Raw genomic sequence first — 21,198 nt, 5'->3', positions numbered from 1 at the left:
GATAATGACGATTTATTTAATAGACGCACGTGTGCAACATGCGACGCGCGCCCTTACTAGCATCCTCAATCGGATAAAACTTATATAGGAATGACAAAAAACCTTAATTAGGAATTTAAAGTAATATGAATTAAATAAAAATAATTTAAACAGCAAAAAATATTATTTTATTAATTTTTTTAATGACAAAATAGTGTGTTCTCTACTAATTTATATTCTATAACGCAGCTTCTGAAACTCGTCCTTTCTTAGTTGTATAGCTCTGTGGCAAGATGAGGTATATTTTCTCTCAAGAATAATACGATTAACATCCAGTTAAATCCTAAAAGATTCAAGAGAAGATTACTTTTTTAATCAATTAATAACATCTTAATAACATCAATTTTAATTCCAAATGATTTTTATCACATATAGCACCAATTTTGAGAAGAAGTTAACGGTATTTATTTGTCCATGTATAACCGGTACCGTACAGCTACGTGGATTGTGAATTGTGTACTGTGTACTGTGTGGAGGCGAGTGAGGCGAGTGGATAATTTCCTGCCGGTAGTGTTGATAATTAAAACTGAATAGAGCGGTCATTCCTGAATTCCCCCGAGTTGCAACTAGTGGGTAGAGGTCATATTATGTGCAGCTGTCGGGCAGCTTTATTTTTAGTAAGATTTAAAACCAATCCTCAACTTGAGTTGGGACTAAATTTTCAAGGGCAATGCCTCATTTTATTTTTAATTCTTGGGTGTGTTTGTGCAGATCATTTTGTGTAATTTATTTTTTCTTGTATCTGACCTGGTTGGCAATAGGGGTGGTGGTCCGTGAATAAGGATCGTCCACATATACCCCCGTGAAAATGAGGATAGTCTGCATTCTCGCAGACACGATCTGCGGTTTGGCGATGCAAGAAACGGATTCTGCGATGATTGTCTTGGTGCATTTTACATTGACTTAATTTGTTCCCGGCCCCCCCACTCAGAGTAGGGTGTCTGATCGCGCACCCGATGTTGTGTGCTAAAATTCTTCCCATAGAGATTACACGCATCCCTATGCAGCCTACGTGCATTGCGCGACCATGCAAAAAAAGTCAATTTTTTTTTTTCAAATCGAGATTCAAACCTTTATCAGTTGTGATCCTGAAGGTGATAATCAATGAATGAGGTGTCATATGAAAGAGCAGGTGAATTCCAATATTTCCAAAGGGGCGTAGCCCCCGAAATTCTAAAAATATCTTGGTCAAAACAGCAATTTAAACATTGTGTCCTGGCTAACTCTGAGGTTTGTCACTTTTGAGATATGACGCCCCGATCGATAAGTAGTCCCAGTCCTAAGGAACAATTCTATGTGATTATATTTTCGCTAGCCCCCAGGGATCACAACTGATAACAGTTTAAAAATACCTTTCTCGCTATTTGGTGGATCAGCTAATTAGGAGGCGTGCGCTCCGCTCAGTCCAAACCATGGTTACATCGCGTAACATCTCCGCGCACGAACGAAACCCCAAATTATAGTGACTGAAATTATGGTTGGCAATTCCCTCGATAAACCCGGAAGTGAATACACGTTATAGTCAATGGCAATATCGCGGAGACAACGTGCGTTGTCTCCGCGATATTGCCATTGACTATAACGTGCATTCACTTCCGGGTTTATTGTGCGACGAACGCCAACCATACTAGTCAATCGCACATGTCGCGGAGACAGCGTAGCTCAAGCTGCAAGTCGCGGATTGGCTTAGCAGCATGCGTACGATATGCATACGCTTGCATATCGCGCGATACAGCTGTTTGGCTAAATTTAGCAAAACAACATCACTCTGCGTGGACGTCTTTTTCGTCGATTTTGACCAAAATGATATGAATATACCAGCGTGTTGGAGGGGCTGTAACTTTTGATAGAAACATCGGTGAGACTTGAAATTTGAAATGTATTATTCTGATAACATTTTTTATTCAAATATCAAACAAAAATGGTGAAAAACGATCCCAAATTGAAAATTGAAAAATCGTTCAGACACCCTACTCAGAGGTCGGAATGACCGCATGCGTGTTGCCAAAATGTCCGGTAAAGGGGTACTTTTCGTGAGACAAAGTCCGGCCCGAGAATTGTAAGAAAAGGGGTGTATTTGACTTTTCACCCGGAGATTTCTTTAAAAAGGGGGTGTTTTTCTTTTTTTCTCTCATCTTTTTGGACTCCTGAGAAATTATTCCGAATTTAGGGGGGTACATTGAGCATTTTTTCTGATTTAGGGGGTCTCCAATGCAAAAAAAGCCCGCGAAAAGCCCGCGAAAGGGGGGTTCGGAAATGTTGGCAGTCCGCAGATAGGGGGTGCTTTCAAAAAGAGGGTACAAGCATATGCGTACCCTAAATAACACTGAGTGGGGGGGCCGGGAATTTGTTCAGACAAATCAGAGACTTTCACGTAGGAGCGATAAATTCTCGGGAAGACGGACACCCATAATCAAAACGTAGACAGTGAACTGTTGTTATTTTCTTACGAGGAATCTGTTTTTTGCCTCGCCAAAACGTCCGCTGACGATCCTTATCTTTGAGGCTCAATTTTGAGTGCTAAAATCCTTCCCATAGAGTCTGCACGAATCCCTATACAGTCAATGTGCATTGCGCGATCATGCAAAATTGGTCTGTAATGCTTTTATTACCAAATCAAGATTCAAACCTTATTGCTTGTGATCCTGAAGTTGGTTCAAGATTTCTGTACACGCGCGAAGCGCCATCTAGTGCCGCATGATACTTGGTGGGCATGGCTGTACGGAGATGTTATGACTTATGCAGGATGCTAAATTTTAGATTGCTCATATCATAATCGGGTCACTGGCACAGAGAACGTGCAAGTGTACACGTGGAACTGATTATCACAGTTAAATTTAGCATCCTGCTGAAGTTTCTAAACAAAAGACTGCACCTCATGTTACATAAACTCCATATTTTTGTCTTTGACATGCATCTGAAATTGAGGGGCTAATGAAAGGCATTCTTTTCCCTCTCCTATAATTGCAGTAAGGTGTCGAGAGATTTGCTGTACGAGGCCGTCAAGGAGGTCCAGAATGGCTCCAAGGAGAAGAAGAGGAAGTTTCTGGAGACGATCGAGCTTCAGGTCAACCTCAAGAACTACGACCCCCAGAAGGATAAGCGTTTCTCCGGAACCGTCAAGTAGGCCAGCCCAGCGGCTTTTCCCCATTTTTAACCTAGCTTGGTCTCGCTAGGTAGTTGGTGTGAAGGCATAGTGTGGTTTTCGAGTCCAGTTGTCATATCACGTTCTATCCTTTTCCTTTTCTTGTTGATAAATCATTCTTTTTTCGGACTGTCCTAAGCGTGACCTTTGCATATTGAAGCGTTTTCTTAGCCTTCTCCATGCTTAATTTGACTCCTGTCCTCGACTATACTTGTCTTTTCGTCCTCATCTTGTCATTTGGGCAATATTTCTTGAAATTGTAAAAGGTACAAATTTGACAACATCTCATGAAAAGGCAATGTCTTTTTTAACTGTAAAAAAATACACATTTGCCAACACATCCCATTGAAACATGTATTAGAATGAAGAATTGATCAAGGCAATGCTTACAAGCTTATAATACTTTTTGATGGTCACTTTAAAGTTCAAGCGATAGAATTCCGTCCAGGGCAGATTCCTTTTTTCCTCCTATCTGTTTAAATTTGTTTCCAGTTCTTGCTGTCAGCCAGCTCCATTCTTTATGATAAAGCGGCTTTACTTTTCCATGTTCCCTCTTCTCCCACATTCTACTCTTCTGTTTCATTCATCTATCCTCCTCATTCATCTCTCCTTCATTCTCAATGACACTGGATGAAAGGGCTTGCTATTGCCACATTTCACCTGACGGACCTCTACCCAGGGTCTTAAATACAAATGGGGAGGCTGATATTGCCGAACTTAACTGTAAGGTAGAAATAAGACACCGACAATGAGTGATAATGAAGTTAAACAATCATTGATTTTCAGTAAATACTTTTGTTCAGTCAGTGTAATGTTAGTTCAGTAAAATCCACCTCATATGTATAGTTTTACTATTGACAGCTATAGTGCGCTCATACAGTGGAGGCTATTGGTGGTTTGTCTTGAATTATGCTGTAATAAGCATAAAATTTTTTTATCAATGGATAAATGGTATATCAATCTGTAGAAGAAGTGAGATCCTCGCCAACCTCGACAAGTGTGCTCAATGATGTTCTCGCATGTATTACCCGAATGTCAAATAGTGACGAAAGAACATGTTAGCTCTAGAATAACACTGAGAGTACACCGGTTGTAGTAATTCTCTTAATGGGTTATGGGCAGGGTGTCTAGATGGGCTGCATTCTTAGGCCGTCCTTAAAGAATATTAGGTGGGGGGGGGGGGTCAAAATTTAGTGCACTGGGTGACTGGACGCCTGTAGTGTCAAAAGTTTCCTCTGCTGAGAATGGTTTGATCGTAAGGCTCGGGATCAATTTTATTTAGGGTTATAGTCTGCGGTTCCATAGCTCTGCTGGGATTGGTCTTGTAGAATTAGGGGGAAATCCCTCTTTGATGGGTCAAAGGTCGAGCAGAAATCGTGCATTGATTGTTCTCCTTATCTCCAGATTGAGGCACATCCCTCGCCCCAAGTTCTCCATGTGCATCCTTGGAGATCAGCAGCATCTTGATGAGGCCAAGGCCAATGGCATCCCCTGCATGGACATGGAGGCCCTCAAGAAGCTGAACAAGAACAAGAAGCTTGTCAAGAAGCTAGGTAAGATCAGTATTCCCTACCAAAAGCCAGAGGAGCATGAACTCTGTGCAAGGTGATGTGAGTTTTGGCCAAAACGGCAGGAACTCGCATCATCTCATCTTAAACTGAAAACTAGGATTTGTTCAGTCATGGAAACTTTGTCTGGTTCTGGCATTTTTTTTTCGAGGGTTCATCGCTTTCCCAATTAAACAGAAATGTGCAGCAGCCTGAACAAGAGAAGTGGTTTAAGAAAATGGCTGGGCTGTCACAGAAAAATGTGCAAGTAGCACCGTGAGGAAATTATTTGTGTAAAATATAGTCAAATTCAGGTATCCTCACCCCCCCCCCCCCCCCCTTCATTTCATTGAGCACTATAACGGACCGCTATTTTTTTATCCTTAGTTGCACCATGTCCACATTCTGGCCCAACATTTTATTAAAAACTTTTTCTTCAAATTCTCCCTAAACACCGACAATTTTAAAGGACTCCCCTCTCCACTTTACTTCTATGCAGTTTTTCTTGTTGCTGTGCATGGTTTATCATGTGCATCTAACCTGAAATGTCAATCTTTCTCTTCGTTATTCCTTGAACAGCCAAGAGGTACGACGCCTTCCTTGCCTCCGACTCCCTCATCAAGCAGATCCCACGTATCCTGGGACCTGGTCTTAACAAGGCAGGCAAGTTCCCCACCCTCCTGACCCACACAGACTCCATGGTGTCAAAGGTCGAAGAGGTCAAGGCTACCATCAAGTTCCAGATGAAGAAGGTAAATATAAAATCTTAGCTTTGAATTACATTGAATTGAAAAGGTATTTATTTATTTAAAGGAATATATAGTGCAGCTCAAGAGCTGAATTACATTGAATATTGATATATCATACATAGAAATATGGAGTAAATTTATAATTCATATTAGGACTACTGTAAAGCAAGAAACATGAAACCTTTGCGATTTTGGAAACGAGAATGATATTGAAAAAATGTAGTGTTTTGTCTTATGAATGAGATTAGATTTGAACCACTTTCACGCCTGCCAAAGTGCACGGTTTTATGGTATAAGGCTTTATTTTGTTAAATCTGTTCTTCAGATACGATGCAGCTTCATAATCTTAAAGGTACTATGTCCCTTTTGCAGCCAACTTCAAATGCTGTAGAACTTTGCAGGAATTATGAATATGTCATGTATGTCTTATCTGTGAAATTTAAACGTTGGCAGTCTCCTAATATTCAAATTATGCAAGGAAAACCGTTTACTTGCTAGCCTTCACTGTCAGACACTATTGAGTGACTGACTGGCTTTTTTTCTTCTTTGGTAATAACATACATGAAAAGAGTTGTAAAGGGTACATGAGTATGTCTACATCAAAAACCCACTTCTTGTGATGGCCAAGATTAAACTGATTGAATCTTTGCGCAGCATAAAACGTATGACCATTCGGTACAATCGTCTGAAAATCAAGACTATTACTTTTGGGCTCTATAGCCCTAAAGTCGATTTGACAACTAATAGTCGTTATTTTCCTGCTTGAAGACATTTTCAAGCTCCACCTTTTTTAGGGAAGTTCTAAATTAGTATTATCTTTCAAATGCAGTTGGAATTTAACTTTTTCATTTTTTTGGCCTTTTAATGGGACATTAAAAATCCCTTTAAAATCGGCGGATTTATGACATTGTATTTATAAATAAAGAAGAAGATAATTAATCAAATATAGACCACTGGTTGCCTGTCCTTACATGTGTGCTCAATGATGTTCTCGCATGTATTACCCGAATGTCAAATGGTGACGAAGAAACATGTTAGCTCTAGAATAATACTGAGAGTACACATGTACATGTATGGAGATGCTCACGTCTTAATCTCCCCCCCCCCCCCCCCTATTTTTTGTTGTTGGTGGGGGGGAGGAATTTCTAAAACTTGATCCAAAGGCAAAGAGGTCCATTGCAACTGGGGGATAGAGGGAGGTTCTAGTTGGAACATTGGCTGAAGTGTTCTTTCTTGAGGGGAGGCAGCAGGGGGGGGGGGGGGGGGGGGTCCAGTGATAAATCTGGTAGTCTTATGTGCACCAGACCCCTCATGGTGTCAAGTCTGTATTGCAAGAGACTCCAGCTTAACTTTAGAATACCCCACCAATATGGTTAATGTACATAAACGTCAAAGTCCTAGGGTTAAGATTAGGTTTAGTGTTGCTTGAAAAGCATTTGGTAATTGGTACCCTACGAACCTTTGGTCAATTTTAGTGGTGGGGTATTCTTCAGTTGCTTAGAGACTCCTAAACAGACAATGGCTCATGACTGGCAAAATTCTTCTTTTTTTTTCTCCCGTAACTATCCCTAGGTTCTGTGCTTGGCCGTTGCCGTCGGACATGTGGAAATGGACGAGGAGGATCTGGTATCCAACATCAACCTGGCCATCAACTTCCTGGTGTCTCTGCTGAAGAAGAACTGGCAGAACGTACGTTCCCTCTACATCAAGAGCACCATGGGAAAACCACAGCGTCTCTACTAAACACACAACACCACCAGCACCTCGACTAAACTCGCAACATCACCCACAACAGCAACTTCGTACCGCTCCCGGAAACACCTCCGTTATGAGAAAGCGGAGGACATGATAAAAGCCGTAAGCATAAGGCTTTTGCGATACCACAGTGAACTTTGGTCACTCATTTGTGATATATTGAGCATTATCAGTATGTGATGATGTAAATAAACATTTCAAAAAGATACACAAGGCAGTATATTGGTAATTCTTTATGAGCATTTTTGTCCATTTAAAACTAAATACTGAGAAACCTTGAGATTTGTAAGTTCCTTGTTCGAATCGTTCTGGAGGTAGGGATTTTTTAGGCTGTGTAAAGAGGGAGATGTGAATGAGTAGGATTAAATAGAATGAAAGGACAGAGGTGGATGGAGGGATGGGACAATGTGGTGGGGGAGGAGAAAAGAGAACTTGAAGAGAATTTCAAATAGGGTGGATATTCATGGGCAAATGGAAGATGAATGTTGGAAGGAAAGATGAGGTAATAATGAATGAGTGGTAAAATAAAAAGACGAGAGACAGGAAGAAGCAAATCTAGACATTGAGTCAAAGAATGAAAGGGGGAAGAAAGAGATTGGACTAAACGTGTTTAATGGAAAAGAGCCAAGATAGAAAGAGACATGATAGGGGCCTACTGAATGAAAGTGTGAAGGGAAGTGAAACCAATGCGAAGGAGATGCCTACATATTGAATAAATTGGAGGGAAGAAATGGAAAAACTGATTATGTTGTAGAGAGAGCAAGGAGAAAGAAATGATAATTACGTACCAAAGTCTCCCTTTTCAGCTCTTATACTTCTTTCATTCAATAAATTTTCCTCTCCAGTTGGTATTTCCCTTACTTATATCTGTCTCCCTCGTTTACCTTTTTATTTCAATATCCTTTCTTCTCTTGGTTACTCTTTCCTTTTTTTCAACGATTTTTTTTTTCTCTCTGTGACGGCCCTGCTCCTTTCTTTAGCCTCTTTTTTCACTATTTCATTATCCCCTCTTCAATTTTATTTATAAAACTCCACTCATCCCCCCCCCCCCCTCTTTCTCCCCCCCCCCCCCCCCCCATCTCTCTCTATCCCCCCTTTCCACAATCTTTCTCTTTCCCTGTCTCTTGTTCCTCCATTCATTATATTTACTTATCGTTCTTTTTTGACATTTCAACATAAATCTACATGTATATCTAAACTGAAAATGAAAGTACATTCATTCATAAGTGCTTTTATTGTTTTTAATTCTATCTTTAAAGCTCCTCCCATCCCCTCCTTTCCCTTTGTCTCTCTCTCTCTCTCCCATTCCCAGTCTTTTTTTAAATAATTATTTCTCTTTCACTCTCTCTCTCTCTCCCATTCCTATAGTCTTTCTCTTTCCTTCTCTCCTGTACCTCCTTTCATTATATTTACTTTTCATTCTTTCTTGACATTTCAACATAAATCTACATGTATATCTAAACTAAAAAATTAAAGTACATTAAATCATAAAATGCTTATATTGTTTTTTAATCAACTACTAACAGTGTTCGATTAACAAATGTATCTACACAGAAATGATTAATATTACATTATGAATGCACAAATGTACACGTACAACACCAATTTGCTTATAATAAAACAGGTGTCTGAAGATCCTGAAATGTATGAAGGCATGGTTTAAATTCATATTAATAGAATATTTGCAAGACATTTTGTATTAACAAATATAGAGCCAGGATATATTTATTGATTTTGTGTAAATTACTCAATTGATGTCAGTCATTTTTTAAGTTTGTGTATCTTTTAGCGTATCGTACAATAGGGTACAAATTCAAATAATTTGATGAAATCAAATCTTGAAATGATAAGATAAGGGATCACCAAAGAATACAAACAACACAAATCTGAACTAATATGCTACATAGAAACAAAAAGTAGAATTAGAATTAGTAGGCCTACGTATTTTCGCATTACATTCAATACAAATAGTGATATTGCTCTTATATTATCACAATCAAAACAAAACACAGTCGTGACCGTAGGCGCATAAAGAAAATATAAAGAGAAACTTAAACAACACACAAGCAAACAATATGTATTTCCAACAAAAAGTAATATTGCTAAGTAAATCAGAGGGGATATGCATAACAAAATGTTCATGAACCATCTGGTAATACATGTATTACAAATAAAGGTGGCTTTTTTTTTGGGGGGGGGGGGGCGGGCTGGGGCGTAAATGCGTTTTGCCCCTCCCCCCTACTTTTTCGATTGGGAGAGGGGGCGACCGCCCCCGCCCCCTGCGCCTATGCTGTTGTAGCCATACAACTATAACAGTTTTCATACAATCTTTTAATAACGCAGTTCTTGCACATGATCATTGTAGCAAAAGAACCGAAAGAGTATTCATGACACATTGGAAGGAAGAAAAAATCTTTTGTAATTATTGGTATATGTATATACATGACCATTGTAGCAATACAAATGAAACACTAGTCACACAACTTCATACTAATTATAATCAAAGGTAATTATTGTTTTATATGTATACATTAATATTATAACAATACAATTTGAAACATTTTTATACCACCTTAATATGATTAATCATATGTTTCTTGTATTTATTACCTTATGTGCATTATGACTTCGACTAATAGAACTTTGACAGTATTCATACAACAAAGAAAATGTCTGAAGACCAGTATTGGAAACGCCCCAATTTCAAAAAATGAAATGGAAGCTCTCATTATCAATCATGTGAAAGAATATGTTTTGACTAATACATGATGATAAAAAATTTGCCGGGAAACCGCCTACTACCTTTATATATTTGGTAAATTTGTTTCTCTCATGGTCTGTGAGAGATATAGGGTAGTCCCATATACATCTTTCTGTGTATAGTGCTTGTAACTTTACAAAGAAAGGGCCACATTTCTTATCATTTTGATGATTCCATAACCTTGCAGATGCTAGATGCTAGATGATCAACCTTTTCTGATCGATTCCACAACGTTTCTTTCACAATGCAATCGCATGACCATAACTGGTCTTTACCTTTAATGTTATCTAATATGTACATGATTATTGTAGCTGTGCTACATGAATCTTTTCATACAAGCTTCTTTGAAAACTTGTGTCTACCTAAATGTTTATCTTATCTAAATGACTCTCGTAGCAACAGAAGTGAAACGGCATTCATACATCCTTATAATTAAGAAAGAAACATCTTATGTAAATAACAGGTACATTAGTATTGCAGTAATATAACTGAAACAGTATTTACTCAACCTTACAATAAATCATGTATTTACTACAGTTATTACCTTATGCAAATAGTAATTGTACATGTACTACAAGAGAAGTGAAACAATTTTTTTACAAAAAGACAATACATGTATTTATTACGGTTATCAATTGCTTCATGAAATCATCGATTTAGCAAATCAACTAGAACTTTTTTCATGCAACATTAAAATAAGAGAAGTAATTTCTGCGGTCGTTATGCTACGCATATAAGTATTGTTGCGTTAGACACGCTTTCCACACATTTTGTCACATTCAAAACAAAACACAGTCGTGACCATAGGAGCATGGAGAATATACAAATGGAAACTTTAACAACACAAACACAAACTACATTAATTTTCAACAAAAAGTAATATTGCTAGGTAAATCAGAGCGGATATTTATATCAAAAGGTTCATGAACCATAAAAGAAATACATTTATTACAAATAAAGGTGGATTTTCTTGTATAACGATATTCAACGTCATTTTCATAATTTTCCTTGTTAGGATCCGGCAATATGTTTCGAGGGCTTATTAATGCTTAATGGGAGGTTTGAAGTCTCAAAAACATTTTCAGTTTCCTTTGGTTCCCATTTGGTTTTACTGCAGGTTGTTGATGCGTTATCTAATAGTTATTAGACAAACGTAGTAACAAAAAGTGTGTGAGTGAATCGACTTATTTGAAGCTTCGACCCAACACTGACAGGAGTGATTAGGTAGATTGATTGAGCTTTATTTTTTGTCAAACATGATATTAAATCAGAAGCCCTATTCCAATTTTACTTTGTAAAAGTTAGTTCACGATGGTGGTCAATTTAACAACTCGCTCAGTTCGCGGCCACGTATGATCATTATTCGCAAAACTTTTGCAATATCTATTGCTTAATGACAACACTATTACAAAATGTAAATGGTTATTGCGGCACAACAACTGAAACGTTACCACAACTTAATATAATACACATATTACTGTATATTTTCTTATATACAAATCATTGATACAACACTCCCGAAACGCCTTTTTTTTGCAACCTTAATATGGCTTAATGCAAATACATCCTCGGGTATTTCTTTCTAATCGGTTGTTGTAGATATTCACCATAAGCAACCTTGATCCATCATAAATATAAATTGAAGTAGTGGTTCGGCAAGTGCATTGTTCAAAACATCTGGAAGTCATTGGAAAATGTTGATTGTATTCATAGGAATATATATGAGGTTTATTAATGTTTTATGTCTAGAAATCATATTTGATTAAAATGTATTTGTACAGGATTACACAATTGGTTTTAGTTCTGCTGTATACCTTGATAGTAGAACCTTGACAAAATCGACATTCTAAATATGTTACAAACTTTTGAAAATAATAATTTCAGCCGATGCAGTAATCAAAACAATAAAGCAAATACAAATTAATATAGATAATACAACGCATGTTGAATAGAAGAATTAAAAACGTGAACAGAATATACACTAATATCGATTCTTTTTGGGGACTAAATCCATCAAGGAACATTTCAACCGGAATAAACTAATACCAGGAAAAGAATACAGATACAAATCATAACGGTATGCAATCTTGCTAAAAAGCTGTATACAGTTGAAAAACACTGCACACGCATTTGGTCATATGGGATATAACAAAAGCCATCAAAGCCTTCGAAAACTGATGCTATATGTTGTAATACATATATTTTGAATATAATAGCATATTTATGAGCAGTCATCTTAAAGTGGCATTTCTCGTATGATATTCTTCCGCCAATATAAAATTAATACAAATCAAAGTCATCCTATACCACACAACTTAATCTTGATATGACTGTTATTCATATTATTCATAGCAATACAACAGAAACAGTTTTCATACAAACTTGCATTTACAAAAATATGTGCTGTTATTGTTGTTTTATATACATGATCGTTGTGGTAATACAACTTGAGAAGTGTTCATACAAACCCCATAGTCGTGAAAGTGAAGCACATACTTACTACAGTTATCAACTCATGTACATGATCATTGCTGCAATATAACTGAAAAGGTTGAAAAACATCCTTGCATTAAACAAAATATCCTCTGGAATTATCAAGCTTATATACATGATTGGTGTAGCCATATACAACTAGAACAGTTTTCATACAATCTTATAAAAACGCATATATTCATTGCAGTTATTACGTAATATACATAATCATTGTAGCCAAAGAACGGAAAGAGTATTCATGAAACATTGCAAGGAAGAAAATATATTTTGTAATTATTTTTCTATAAACAATACATGACCATTGTAGCGATACAAAGGAAACACTAGTCACATAAAGTTATAGTAATTATAATCATCTGTAATTGTTGTATCTAGCAATACAAATTGAAACATTTTCTTATCAGCTTATGATTAACCATATGTTTCTTTTGTTTAAATTTCTCACAGGAAGCATTACAATTATTTAAACAAAAAATATGTTTCTTTTATTTAAATGTATTACCGGTACCTAATATGTGCATTATCCTTGTATCAACAGAGCTTAAAAAGTATTCATACAACAAAGAAAAAGTATTCTGTTAATATTATCTTATGTACATGATTATCGTAGCAGTGCAACATTAATTAGTTTTGTTCATACAACCTTATTTGAAAACTAATATCTACATAAATGTTTATCCTATGTAAATGATTATCGTAGCAAGAGAACTGCATGAAACAGGATTCACACAACCATACAATAATGAGAATGTCTAATGTTATTATAATGTACATTTGTATTGTATAGAAATCGAAATGAAACAGCATTTATACAACCTTACAATCAATAAAATATCTTATGTATTATAATGTACATACATATTGTATTAATATAACTGAAAACAGTATTCTCACAACCTTACAATAAAGAAAATATCTTACTACAATGAACATTAGTATTGTAGTAGTCGAAATGAAACATCATTTATATAACCTTACAATCAAGAAAATATCTCACGTAATTATAATGTCCATTAGCTACGTTCTCAAAACTCTGGCTTACTTGTTACTCCTAGGGTTAAAACAAAGTGGGGGACCGAACCTTCGCTCATGCTGGGCCTTCGTTATGGAATACTCTCCCTCAATGGGTTAAGAATAGTAGTTCTGTTGAAGTGTTAAAAAACAATCTTAAGAAATATCTGTTTAATTTAGCTTATAATTGATTATCATTACCTTTCATGTCTGTACCTTTCCTATCTCACTTTGTATAAATTTATCATGTATGTATTTCATCTTTTGCACAAGCTGCGCCTTGAGCATTTGACTGTCAAGTGGATTTGGCGCCTTATAAATCATATGTATTATTATTTATTATTATTAATATAACTAAAACAGCATTCTTACAACCATACAATAATGAAAATATCTTAGGTAACTACAATAATGAAAATATCTTAAGTAATTACATGTATAATGTACATCAGTGTTGTAGTGATATAAATGAAACAATATTCACACAACCGAAAAAAAAAAAATCAAGTATTTGCTGCAGTTATTACTTTATGCATAAAGTATTTGTACTAATAGAATCGAGACAATTTTGCCAAAAGGCATATAAAGGCAATACTTGTATTTATTGGGGTTATCAGTTGCTTCATGAAATTATGGTTTTAGCATGTTAACTAAAACATTTTTTATGCAACATTAATGTAAGATGTGGCGATAGAACTGAAACGCTTTTTACACAAACTTGTCACAAAGAACATATTACTGTAGCCTTTACGACGACTAAACCAAGTTTGATACATCTTGAAGCGACATGAATAATAGACATGCCATTGTATTGAACAGGAAACTGTCTATATGTTACTGGGCCTTAAGTCCACCTATCACTTCTTCATCACCTAAAGCTGCTACTGGTAGGTCAAAGAAATATTCCAAGACTAAAAAAACCTCAAACAAAGGAAGGAATCCCACCAAACCTAAGTTCAGCAGACCTTTAAAGGTACTGGTAATCAACTTTGGTAGTATCAAGAACAAAGTTGCTGATCTCGCAGCTTGTCTGGAATTCAATAATCCAGACATAGTATTAGGATCTGAGACATGGTTAAACCCCTCGATCAGAAATGAAGAAATTTTTCCTAACAAATACACAGTCGTCAGAAAAGACAGAATAGACTCACACGGGGGTGTACTTGTTGCCTTTAAGAGCGACTTAGTAGGAACCCATAGAATGGACCTCGACACAGATTGCGAGGTTGTTTGGGTCCAGTTTCAGTTGGTAGGATGTAAGTCATTATTGGTAGGTGCCTTTTACAGACCACCAGATAAAAGGGACCATCAGTATTTGAATGAGTTGCAAACTTCCCTGTCTAGAATTAAAGGTAAACACAATGACAACATCTGGATTGGTGGTGACTTCAATCTAGGTGATATACAATGGGACTCCCAAAACGTACGTCCTAACCCACAGGTTACGAAAGTATGTCATCAAATGATTGACTTGGCAAATGATCATAACTTACAACAAATAGTTACTGATCCTACAAGACAATCAAACATACTCGATCTTTTCTTCACCAACAATCCTACCCTAGTCGAAAAATCTACCATCTTACCTGGGATAAGTGATCATGACGGAATTCCCATGCTTGTTATTAACACATCACCAAAAATCTCCAAACCTAAACCACGTCGTGTTTACCTGTATGCCAAAGCAGACAAAACAGGAATGAAAACAGAATTGAACAATTTTGGCAAGGAATTTTGTGCTACAACATCAAACACTGAGTCTGTTGAGCAATTATGGAATGTCTTCAAGACTCGACTGAAGAACATTATGGATATTTTCATTCCCACCAAGGTTATTAGTAAACAGAACAAAACCCCTTGGATAACCCCAAAAATCAAGCGAATGCATAGACGGAAACAACGGGCCTATAACAAGGCCAGAAATTCAGGAAACGATTGCGACTGGGCGAGTTTTAGAGAAATCAGAAAAGAGACCCATAAGTTGACCAGATCTGCTTACAGAAAACACATTAGAGATTTTTGCTTGGAATCAACAAAACAGTTCTGGTCTTTCGTCAAAAGCCTCAGGAAGGACTCCTCTGGAGTACCCGCCTTAAAAGAAAAGGGTGTCCTCACATCAGAGGATAGCCAGAAGGCCGAAATACTCAATGAATACTTCCGTTCAGTCTTCACTACAGAAAATCTACAAACCCTTCCCAACATTCCTCAATCTAATATCTCTGGTATAAATAATATAATCATTCATACTCCAGGGATCGAGAAACTCTTGAAGAACTTAGATCCAAAAAAAGCTTCCGGGGTCGACGAGATTTCCCCCCGTATACTAAAAGAGTTTTCTCAAGAATTGGCACCACTTCTTTCCAAAATCTTCCAAGCATCTTTTGATACAGGCTATTTACCTGAAGACTGGCGTAAAGCCAACATCACACCTATCCATAAAAAGGGTGACAGAACTAAACCAGAAAACTACAGACCAATATCTCTCACTTCTGTATGCTGTAAACTACTAGAACATGTTGTACACTCTCATATAATGAACCATCTTGAGTCGTACAACATACTCAGTAAATACCAACATGGATTTAGGAAAGGTCATTCCTGTGAATCACAGCTAATCCAAACCATGCACGACCTTACCCTTTCTCTCGACAAACGGACCCAGACTGACATGATCGTTACTGACTTTTCTAAAGCGTTCGACACTGTGCCCCATCATCGTCTCATCCTTAAACTTAATCAGTACGGTATCAATGGGAAAACCAACAGGTGGATCTCATCCTTCTTACAAGACAGGCACCAACGGGTAGTATTGGGGGGGAGAACATTCACAGTGGGTTAGGGTTAAGTCGGGCGTTCCTCAAGGGACAGTGCTCGGACCTTTACTCTTTCTAATCTACGTTAACGACATACCTGACGAGTTATCCTCGACCGTACGACTATACGCAGACGACTGTATCTTATACTCTGGCATAAAAACTCAACTTGACGCTACCAGACTACAGGACGACCTTGACAGACTTTCTGCATGGGTGGATAAGTGGCAAATGCAACTCAACCCCCAAAAATGTCATGTTCTTAGATTTAACGCTTCTAGATCCCCTGTAACAACCAAGTACACCATCGGAGGTACTGTATTACAGGAAACTCCCTCTCACTCGTACCTAGGGGTAGAGATCTCCAATGATCTAAAGTGGGATAAACACATTTCTAACATAACATCATCTGCAAACAAGGTCAATGGATTCATCCGTAGAAACCTTATATCATGTACTAAACAAACTAAATCCTTAGCTTACACAACCCTAGTCCGTCCAATTGTAGAATATAGTTCTAGTGTCTGGGACCCATATACCAAAGAACATACACAGGAAATTGGCAAGGTCCAAAGAAGGGCAGCCAGAATGGTATGCAATGACTACAGGCAAACTACCAGCGCGACAAAACTAATGGTAGGGTTAGGATGGGACTTGCTTTCTATTCGAAGGAAAGTTTCGAGGGTCTGTATATTGCACAAAGCCTTGGGGGGCACTTGGCCCTGCCGGTGTCGGACTACCTGCGTCCAGCTACACGAGCCACCAGACGTACCTCAGGAAACTCCTTCATCCAATACTCCACCCGCACCAATTGTTTTAAACACTCCTACATTCCACGTACCATCAAGGACTGGAACTCACTACCCTCCGACATCCAAAGGACCACGAACATTGACACCTTCAAACTCCAAGCAACCAACTTTTTCCGCAACCAAGACTCAAGCAATAAGAACTAAATAAGCACAGTGCGCACCCCCTCATTCCTCCTCGCTTGGTTCCTTACGGAACGTTGAGGAGTACTCCCGAAGAAGAAGAAGAAGAAGGACTGTTTAAAGGTAGGGTTTATCAGAACAGTTGTAAATTAAAAATGTTATTTCATCGAAATAACATAGAATTCACTCAATTTTGAAGAAGGTCGCATAAAGTGTTAACACTGCACATATCTGGCTTCAATATTTATTCCAAATAAATAAAATTGTAGTGATTTTTTGTATTTACATGTATTTTATCTATTCATGTCTTCTTTAAAAAGCAGGGTAGGTCATTCAGTTACAAAAACTGCTATACAATTACGCCCTGCTGCAACATACGAAATATAATTATGTACAACAACAATAACAAAATAGAAGAAAAACGTTTAGCATGAAATACTAGAAACGCTACAAATATAACTGACATATATAAACCACAAAAATTGCGAGAGTTACAAAAGTAAGGAATAAAGTAAACAAGTAAGGTGGAATAACAACCATTGTGATTATAACACATTTACAATTACTTTCAAATATTCATAAACTACTCTTTTGTCCGATTTCCTTCAATCTCTCACTATCTGCTTCCCTCGTTGCTCTGCTTTCTTTTTAGATCAGTTTACTATCAAGGTTGAATTTCACTTTTAATCATTGAGGATAATTAAAATGAAATCATTCTCACGTGTAGCTTAAATACCTCACTCGCAATGGCATTGGCCAGGGAAGGAAAATGCACTTGGAGAGTCAGGCTGAGAATCATGCAGACTTAGAATACATGTTAATGAAGACATGGGCTTCTCAGCTGAATGCGTAAATCAAGTGAATCCCTTCTTGGTCGTGGGATGAGGATACATTTTTGCAAGGCGAGGGTTGTCTATTTCTTTGGCTCCCATTTTCCTCTGACTTGTGCAAAGCGCCTCTTGGAGGTGATACTCACTAAAAGGGAATAACGAAGGAGATGACATTAAATAAAAAAAATTGAGTACGACGTGCTTTATACTGATAGTGCAAATACAAATTAGGGTAATAAAAGCAGGAAATTCAATCATTAGAATATTTGGAAATGTTACTCACTGATGGTTCCCATCAAAACATGTTTGTGTAGCTTTTTTCGTTAAAAAAGAAACAGCCACGGATTAATGTAGAGCTCCTATAGTGTTTGGGAGCATTTTGGTACAATGGTGGCTCTGGACTATGAAACGCCAAATACTGGACTATCGTATTAGAGATCCCAGGTTATATTCTCGATGGGTTCTTACAATATTGAACAAGCTTGTTCTCCCAACTTCAAGTCCCTTTCAAAGTGCATTAGATGGGAACCCACCAATGCATGTGCAATATTCGATATATAGTTCGAGCTTTTAACAGATCCCTTCACAGAATAACAAAAGTGAAAAGCTGTTCTTAGCGCCTTTGCCTATGGTTTAGTTCAAGGGAGGTCAACAATATATTATCGTTTCCATCTTTCCAACAATAGGCCCTTTAAGGGAAATGTTTAGTTTTAGAAAGGCCGAAAGAGTTGATAGTACTTACGTCCATGAATGATGGCTTCAGCCGTGTTGCCCAACCCAGCATTTTGTAATGCCAGATAAAGCTCATCTACCTGCTCACTAGGTCGAACCTTACGTCTCCAGTCACGTAGCATCTCGCCAAAGCCTGAACCTGAGACACTATCAGAGGACACACTTGCTGGGTCCATATATGAAGAAGAGAAGCCTAGCTGGTAGCCAAGGGACTTTAATTCCTTTGGTGCATGGATCACATCTTCCAGGATCTCGAGAAGATCGTTGGATACATACTGCAGCCCCCCTGGCCTGCATGAAGTAAAATATTCGGCGGGAAATCATATTTAAAATCGAAATGTGTAATACCATATAATTATGTGAGTATAGTTGAGTCGTTATGCCCATATGTTAGATTTATATTGGAAAAACTTACCCCCCCCCCCTCCCCCTCCCCCCCCAAAAAAAAAAAAAGAATATGAATAAATGAAATACAAGTTTGATTTGATTTGATTTGGTGTATGCCTATTCCATTTACATTTAAAATAGTATAACTTTTAGTTTAGAAGTTAAAATGATATGGTTTATACGGAAAAGGGTCGTTTTAAGCATAACCTTCGAGTGAAGTCCTCTAGAACAAAAAATAACAATACATACAATGTGAAGCGATGTATAACAATTAGAAAAGGAACGAAGATAGATACCTACATGTTATTAGAGGATTGGTAAATTCCTTTGACAAATATATACAGGAATCCTTGTCCTTTGATAAACCACCCTTTTCTACAGATCAAGATTCGACGAACAAAAAGTTGTTGTCGACCATGCAGTAACCAACTTATTACAGGTAATTATTACATTAAAGTGACGGGTTACGTGTTAGGAAAGATAAATGCTTAGTGCAATGTCCATTCTCAAAGAATATCATGATTTTGATCTATGCCATGATTCTGAATCAGAGTTTAAAAAGTAATATCTTTATGGAAATTGTTATACAAAATATATGTTAAATTTTACTCAATACTTATTGTTACAAGAATGAGCGATACATTCATGGATGACGAAATCCGTTTACTTACGAATCTGTGTGATCGACTGCATAATCTGGTTCATCTGCATCAAACAGAATTTTAAAAAATACAATATAAATAAGGCGTTTTTTCTTCTTCAATATATTTGGAGTTGTTATATATTTAATATAGTGGATGTGTCTGGAGAGAAAAAGTAATCATAATTCAATGGTTTGTCCAAAGTGGCTAGCCTAACTGTAAACCTCTTTTAAACAATTCTTAGTGTATGAGTAACATGGATACATTTAAGTTACAGAAATGATAATTTTTGATGATGTAGCTAGTTATACAAATTATTTATGTAGGGCCTTTGAGGTAACTCGTGACAGAAACAACTTTTGTTAGATCTTTGTGGTACTTACAGAAATGACTAAATGTAGGTTCCTTGAGGTGAATAGTTACAATGAATTACTTTTGTAGGGTCTTTGAGGTAACTCATTACATTAATGACTTATCAGGGGTATTTGAAGTACCTGACTAAATTTGATGTAGTGAAAGACACACACTATCCTACCTCCTGACAATAGAATTACCTTCGATTGAAATGTTATACTCTCTTTCTGCAAGGGTTGCTGACCCTTGAAGTATGTCGATATGGACGTTCTTCTTTCCTTTCTCTTCAGGAGAGAACTCAAGCTCGAAGATCAGAGGGTTGCACTTTCCTCTTAGTGTACTCTTGATAGGCATCTAAATGGTTCGAATTTCGAAAAATAATGATAATGATATAGTAACAATAAAAACAGCAAGAACAATAACAACAACATCAATAATAATGCTTCCGATTACACATTGTAATAATAATATAATACTGATAAATGATAATTTGAAGGTGTAGAAAACGCCGAGAGAGGAAATATATTTGATTTGATGAGATCCTCCAATTTTGAAATAAGAAAAAAAAAAGTGTACAATCGAGGTAGCTGATAGCTGTATTTATTTTTTGAAAATCACCTTTCTTGAAAAATACATTAGAAAATGAGCTTCTAAAATGTCCATCCAAGGAGTTAAATTCTAACTCCTTGGTACATCTCATAACTCCACTATTCTTCAAAAGACCTTATGGAATAGCATTCAGGCATATTCACCGCTCTTTTGTTTCTTTTCGTTCCAACGTCGAGCAAAACCTTTAGGTCCCCTGCTTTTGACTCCGTACAGAACCTGAATTCCTTCGAGACTTGGCAGTAGGGTACAGGCGAACTCTTCTCATTCTTCGTTATTTCCTGCAATATGATAAATACGACTCAAATCTTAAAATTGCTAAATAATAATATAATTTCATGCAAATTATTAAACGATGAATATAGTAGGCCTATTCAAAAGCCATATAAATAACCCTTATTTA

General features: G+C 37.1%; 1 protein-coding gene and 2 non-coding genes across 4 annotated transcripts; all 3 read left to right on the top strand.

Moving 5' to 3' along the window:
• The first annotated feature begins 233 nt into the window (after positions 1-233).
• On the top strand, positions 234-7,236 carry LOC586056 (60S ribosomal protein L10a). 2 transcript variants are annotated; one of them, XM_030988646.1, is made up of 5 exons: positions 234-277; positions 3,010-3,162; positions 4,589-4,737; positions 5,311-5,483; positions 7,053-7,236. In XM_030988646.1, exons 1-5 carry the CDS (start codon positions 273-275, stop codon positions 7,221-7,223), a joined length of 651 nt encoding a protein of 216 aa, XP_030844506.1. In that variant the 5' UTR covers positions 234-272; the 3' UTR covers positions 7,224-7,236. The 2 variants fall into 2 exon arrangements, with proteins under 2 accessions (XP_030844506.1, XP_030844507.1); XM_030988647.1 differs by lacking the exons at positions 234-277; positions 3,010-3,162 and adding an exon at positions 3,781-3,912.
• Positions 4,186-4,269, top strand: LOC115925202. Its single transcript, XR_004064598.1, has one exon. It is a non-coding gene; the product is annotated as a small nucleolar RNA SNORD45 (small nucleolar RNA).
• LOC115925201 lies at positions 6,458-6,541 on the top strand. Its single transcript, XR_004064597.1, has one exon. It is a non-coding gene; the product is annotated as a small nucleolar RNA SNORD45 (small nucleolar RNA).
• Positions 7,237-21,198: the final 13,962 nt, after the last annotated feature.

The sequence above is a fragment of the Strongylocentrotus purpuratus genome, unplaced genomic scaffold, assembly GCF_000002235.5.
Source record: "Strongylocentrotus purpuratus isolate Spur 01 unplaced genomic scaffold, Spur_5.0 spur5_scaffold_17, whole genome shotgun sequence".
Classification (NCBI taxonomy): domain Eukaryota; kingdom Metazoa; phylum Echinodermata; class Echinoidea; order Camarodonta; family Strongylocentrotidae; genus Strongylocentrotus; species Strongylocentrotus purpuratus.
The sequence above is the reverse complement of the archived record's forward strand: the minus strand, read 5'-3'. Positions and strand labels throughout refer to the sequence as shown.

Excerpts from the sequence above, each read along its gene's own strand:
- LOC586056 (XM_030988646.1), top strand. Across the intron at positions 3,163-4,588 it reads CGTTTCTCCGGAACCGTCAA|ATTGAGGCACATCCCTCGCC; the intron begins GTAGGCCAGCCC and ends CCTTATCTCCAG. Across the intron at positions 5,484-7,052 it reads TCAAGTTCCAGATGAAGAAG|GTTCTGTGCTTGGCCGTTGC; the intron begins GTAAATATAAAA and ends AACTATCCCTAG.